Here is a 5597-nt window from a genome sequence, read left to right on the forward strand (position 1 = left end):
TAACAATCTTCTGACCTTAGGCCCTTACAGTTAGCAATCTTCTGACCTTAGGCCCTCACAGTTAACAATCTTCTGACCTTAGGCCCTTACAGTTAACAATCTTCTGACCTTAGGCCCATCATTTGCATGTGATCCTCAGAATCATCATCTGTAAGATGGGAGAGGTGTTCCACAGGGTCATGGCATAACTGAAATGAAAGGCTCTACTGCAGAAATGGACATATAATACATGTGACTCAGAAATGGCTTCCCATCTTTCTCCTCAGTCAAGAGCAGGGCTAGGAACTTTGCCCCACAAAGGACTAGACAGGAAATGCTTCCTTCTTTACAGGCTATATATTTTCTGTCACAACTCAAGTCTATCGTTGCAGAGCAAAAGCATCCATAGACAAAAAAAAAAAAAAAAAAAAAAGGATAGCTGTGTTCCCATAAAGCATGACTTTACAAACAGCCTAGGAATAATTGAGCAGCTGAGCACTGGCCTAGCATGTATGAGGTCCTAGGTTTGATTTCTCAGCACTTCAAAGAAGAAATGGGACAAAATAAAGCAACGCAACAACAGTAAGAATAAACAGGCTTGGGCTAGAATCACCCTTAAGGCCAGAGCTAACCCTAATGTTAGTTACACCATACAGATCCAGACGTTACACTTGGTTAATTTTTAACCTATGTTAAGGTCCATCTGCTTTGGCCACTCCCTTTCCTAATGTCTCCTCATCATTTTTATTCTATGTCATGCATTATGAGAGAAAAGCCACTTCGGTAGCTTGATTTAATTTTTCTCTTTAATTTTATGTTGAAAGCTCACTGAACAGCAGACCCTGAAACTCTCAATCAACTTACCTATCCCATAGGCTCTCAGCAAATCATGGGGAGTTGAGAAAAATCCCCGCAAGCTTCCTATGAAGGCCATGAAATATTACCAAACAGAACGGAGCTTCAATGTGTGCAGAAGGAAAGCGTGCAGCTAGTTTACAAAGGATTCCTTCCATTAGAACAAGAATTTCTTGAAGGGCCTAAGCCTGTAGATAACAGTTACCTCAGGGCAGGGCAGCATCCAAGACTGGATGTAGGGACAGGAAGGAGAGATATGCTGGGTAATTTTTAATGTCTATGTTCTTCAACCATGTAAATACTCTGCCTATTAAAAAAATGGGTTTCCAAAATGGACAGGGAAAAGGCCATGAGGCCTAAGCCTTTCACACAGAACTACAGGCAACCGAGTAAAAAAGAGGCCAGGAATTGATGGAGAGTGGGAAGGGGTATATGAGAGATTTGGGAGAGAGGGACAGAAAGGAAGACTTGTAATTAAATTACAATCTCAAAAATAAGCCAACAAGAGTGGGTTTCAAAAGAGCAAAAGTACACTACAAAATGAATTTTCCTATTAATAAAACCTAATGGTTTTGCGATGGTCTTCAGAGCCTTGCAGCATAAGGTCAACTTAAGTGTGGAAACTTCCACTTTCTGACCATAGACTTTCCAGCTAGGAAGGCTCTGTGCATCTCCATGGCCAAGTTCATCCCATTCTCACCCCTGCAGCTTGGTGTACGCCTCCTAGACTTCTACAGGTCTCAGTCCTGCATGCCACTCGATGCTCGACACAAGGGTTAGGGCTTCGCGAGAATTTCTGGAGATGCCATATCCTCTCCACCTACTGTGTACAGCATTTCCAGGCAAGAATACGGATAGCCTCTATTACAATACAGGAGGGACACACAGGAACACACAGACAGTAGTGTGGGCTCCAGAGAAGACAGCCTGGTGTCTCTCAGTCCGACTCTTCTTGACTATATTATCCCAATTAGTTAACCCCCTTGTAATTAATGTTAAGATTGTGAGGAGGATTGGACACGTCGATACTTGAGGTAACAATTGTTGAAACATTACTAGTCTATATTTATGCTAATTTTATTTTATGAACTTAGGGTTTTTTCTGTAAGTTATTCTGTCCATGTGTGCCATTAACAGTGCCTAGCCTTATAGTGGTCCCTGAACAGTGTTCAACAATAAACATACATCAAAGAATGAGGGAAGTGTCCGAGTGGACCCAGGGGCTACAGGGACATTCTCTTCTAAATCCGGATGGTTCTGACACTGCTATTGGTTTCCCTGTAGGAGACATTCCAGTCTGTACCACCACAGCAGTGAAAGCAACTGAAGAACCAAGACAGAGGTTTGTGGCTTAGCTTTCCTAGGAAAGGCGTTGATGAGTTGGTATGTCTGTCGACCCAACCAAGTTTAGCGTGGAGAGCAAACATAGGCTCGCCAGACATGTTTCCATCCACGTAAAGAGGAATGATCACGTGTGATCTGCCCTCTTTGCATAACTGCTGATATGGGCTTGGAAGTGTACCTGGCAGATTTTTACCCCAGATAAAGTACTGAACAAATTTTCCAAGGTATGGACATTTATACGTCGATTAAAAAATAAATAACAATCAAATTAACTGGATCTGCTTCCAACAGAGTTCTAGAGAAAGTGAACCCCTTTTGATCTAGATGCCTCTTTTTTTTAGTGAGATTTAATATTTATTTAGGGGGTTATGGAGGGGAAAGGGAAAGGGGGGCAGAGAGAGAGAATAGAAAGCAAAGGGAAAGCAGGAGAGAAGAGCTGATCTAGATGCCTCTTAAAGAACAAAATTGTAACTTATATTATGGAGTTTTGATGACTGCCTTCAAAGGTTCTACCACATCCAATAATTCCTTCCAAAAGTAGAGATTTACCCCAAGTTAAATTTCTTTTCCCAGATTCTCTTGGATACTGCATATGAGAAACAGCTTAGAAACAACAACCCAGAGGTCCCCCAAAGGAAGAGGAGCAGAGAAAAACAGTAAGATGGACATGTTTGGTCTTTCCAATGGGAGGTACTAGAGACACGGGAGCCATTCTAGGGCTGAGAAAAGAGATTTAAAAGTGCTGAAGGTAACTGTGATACTCCATCCGGAGACCCTTGGATATACATGTTAGAAGCTGTTTTCGACCAATGGCATCAGCCCATGGTTCATCAGGAACCCCGTTCAGTTTGAGCAGTACCAACAGAATTCTGCAGCAGGCAGTGACTATACTGACCAGACCCTTGGGATGGACAAAATGCCTAAAGTTGGGGGGTCGTGTATCTTTTCCATGTCTTTCTTTGAAGAAGAAAAAAATTGTTACCATATTTGAGAATGCAGTGGGGATTGGAGAATGCAGTCTCTCCTGTATTATTTCTGAAACTCGGGCAAGAAAGCACTAGTAAAGCCAAGCTTACCTCTATTCTTTCCCATATGGCTTCATAGTTGTCTTGGTGTCGGATATCTTGCATGAGCTTCTGAATTAAAGCTGATTTTGTAGCAGAATGGCTCTCGTTCTTCTCAGAGGATGAAGGCCTCTCTGATTTCTCATCCGTGTATTTTTTCATGCAGGAGAGGGGCATGCATAAGTCCTCATCAGAAAGAATGTCACTCAGGGGCCCGGATTCAATGCTCTCCCCGAGAGAAGAAGCTATGTCACTGGATGAGCTTGGGGACACCCTGCCTAGCCTTGTGTGCTTTCTCCTACTGTGGTATGTTGGATAGATTTCCGAGTCAGAGTTCATTTCGGACAGTTCCCAGTCGTCAATGTTCTGGACCGTCTCTCTGGGTTTCGGAGGCAAAAGCTTGGTGAGTGATTCCAGCTTCAGGGCCAGCACCTCTGTCTGTTTCAGGTGTGACGGTAGCGCTAGGTATTCATCGGAGCCATACCAGGCCTCCTCCTCCTGACTGCTCTGGGGGACCTGACTTAGAGCAGGGGAGCCATCTTTTTGGCTTTCACTCTCTGAAAGAAGAGGAGCTGGAGCTCTGCTGCTATCGGACCCCACAGAGGACTCACTGCTATGACTGCAAGGGGGTGAGCTGGAGACCTCCGACTGCACTGGCAAGAGCCGGCTCCAGTTTCTCTGATGGGGCAGCTCAAAGGAGGATGTTGACGCAGAATCCATTTCTGGTCTCACTGTGTCTTTGGGAGCCCCAGGAGGCACCATGTTCGGCACTGCCGAGCCCTTGGTGGTTTGGGCTTGCGTTCCCGAACCAGTTCCTCGCTTAGAGGTTTGGCACAGAGACACCTCTGTCAAGGTCTTGTGTGGTTTTTTCAGTCGAGATTTCTCTTTATGGCAGTCAGTAAGCCTTCCCAAACTGGAAGAAATTTCTTTAATATGACTTCTGACTATGTTTTCAAGATTGCCAATCCCCACCTTGTGCAAGCATTCATAGGACTGGCTGGCAGCCGAAGGGCTGCTGGGGTAGGAAGACTGTAATATTAAGCAGAGTTTAGATCTGTCAGGGGGGTCCACCAGGGAAGGAGTGCTTCTGCTCAACTCTGGATTCAGGTCAACCAGCTGCCTCTTGCCGTCACTGCCTTTCCGCTCACTCATGCGAGTTTCTTTGAGAAAAAGCCCTCTTTTGGGCCGCGTGGGTTGTGTGGGAGAGTCCTCGTTATAATTAAAGCAATCGCGGATGGATCTCTTGGGAGTCATAATTTCACAAGGAACAGACTGGGTTTTCTTTGCACCCAGCTGTGGGGAGGAACTGGGGTCTTGCTTTGCGGTCTCGGAAGGGTGTTCCACCGCGTTTGTCAGCGCGTCTCCTAAGGACGGCATCCCTGACCTTGAACCCGGCTGCTCTCCAGATGTTGAAGTGTTGTGTTCCTCCTGCTCACCTTTATTCTCTTCTGAAAGAGGCTCTTGAGGTGCATCCTCAGTGGCTGCCTCACAGCTGGAAGAGACAGGGTCAGCGGCCACGGTAAGCAACCCAACACTTCGGATAAGTTCCGGGAACTCCTTTTCCATCTCGCTGTAGCTCCAAGAGTCAAAAGGTTTCGTTTTGGCCTGGCTAGAGGTCTTGTCACCCAGGCCGCCAAGCAGATCCTCACTTGGACTGTAGTCGGACAGTTCAAATGCAGTGATACCACAGTCCAGAGACAAGTAATCCTGCGAACACTTGATAGTTAGCTGCCCTGAGTCATCCACTTCTGTAAGAGAATCAAGCCGGCCCTGGAACACACAAGAGCAACCATGTCAATAAGGGCATTACCGATAACATATATCATCTGTATTCCATGTGAAATAGGAACCAGATGCACTTGCTTGAGACTGGCCCATAGAAAGGCACACCAATCACTTTGCTTTATACACAGTATCTGCCTTTAAGTACCCAGAATTTAATGTGAGGTGTAGAGTCTGAGGGATGGTGGAGACCAACCCCAAACTTCCCACTGTGTCTTTTCTTTTTAAAACAGCGCATTAATGGTTTCAAAAGCACTTCAGGTGTTGTTTGCTGCTCGTGGCTCTGGGGACGGCATTAGGATGCTAGTCACCCTCTGTCCCCAGCTTTTCCTTCTCTCTCGCTTGCTAAGTTGCTGGTGCTGGTCTTGAATTCACACTGCACTTGTCAGGTATAAACTGTCAATCCCTCTGCTGTGGCCTCCTGAAGAGCCAGGATCACACTGCAAAGCCTGTCTAACTAAAATCTTAAGTAAGAAGCACATTTCTGAAGAAGAAGAAGAAGAAGAAGAAGAAGAAGAAGAAGAAGAAGAAGAAGAAGAAGAAGAAGAAGAAGAAGAAGAAGAAGAAGAAGAA

At 45.3% G+C, this 5597-nt stretch overlaps 1 protein-coding gene across 3 annotated transcripts in view; it reads right to left on the reverse strand.

Annotated features, from left to right (window-relative positions):
• Akap6 (A-kinase anchoring protein 6) overlaps positions 1-5597 on the reverse strand; it is a 387996-nt gene that overhangs the window by 224700 nt on the left and 157699 nt on the right. For all 3 annotated transcript variants that reach the window (XM_013347205.2, XM_013347218.2, XM_013347211.2), the window contains exon 4: positions 3255-5012. In XM_013347205.2, the coding sequence (XP_013202659.1) occupies positions 3255-5012 (1758 nt within the window). The remainder of the gene's footprint in view (positions 1-3254; positions 5013-5597) is intronic.

This window comes from Microtus ochrogaster, chromosome 1 (assembly GCF_000317375.1).
Source record: "Microtus ochrogaster isolate Prairie Vole_2 chromosome 1, MicOch1.0, whole genome shotgun sequence".
In the NCBI taxonomy this organism is placed as follows: Eukaryota; Metazoa; Chordata; class Mammalia; order Rodentia; family Cricetidae; genus Microtus; species Microtus ochrogaster.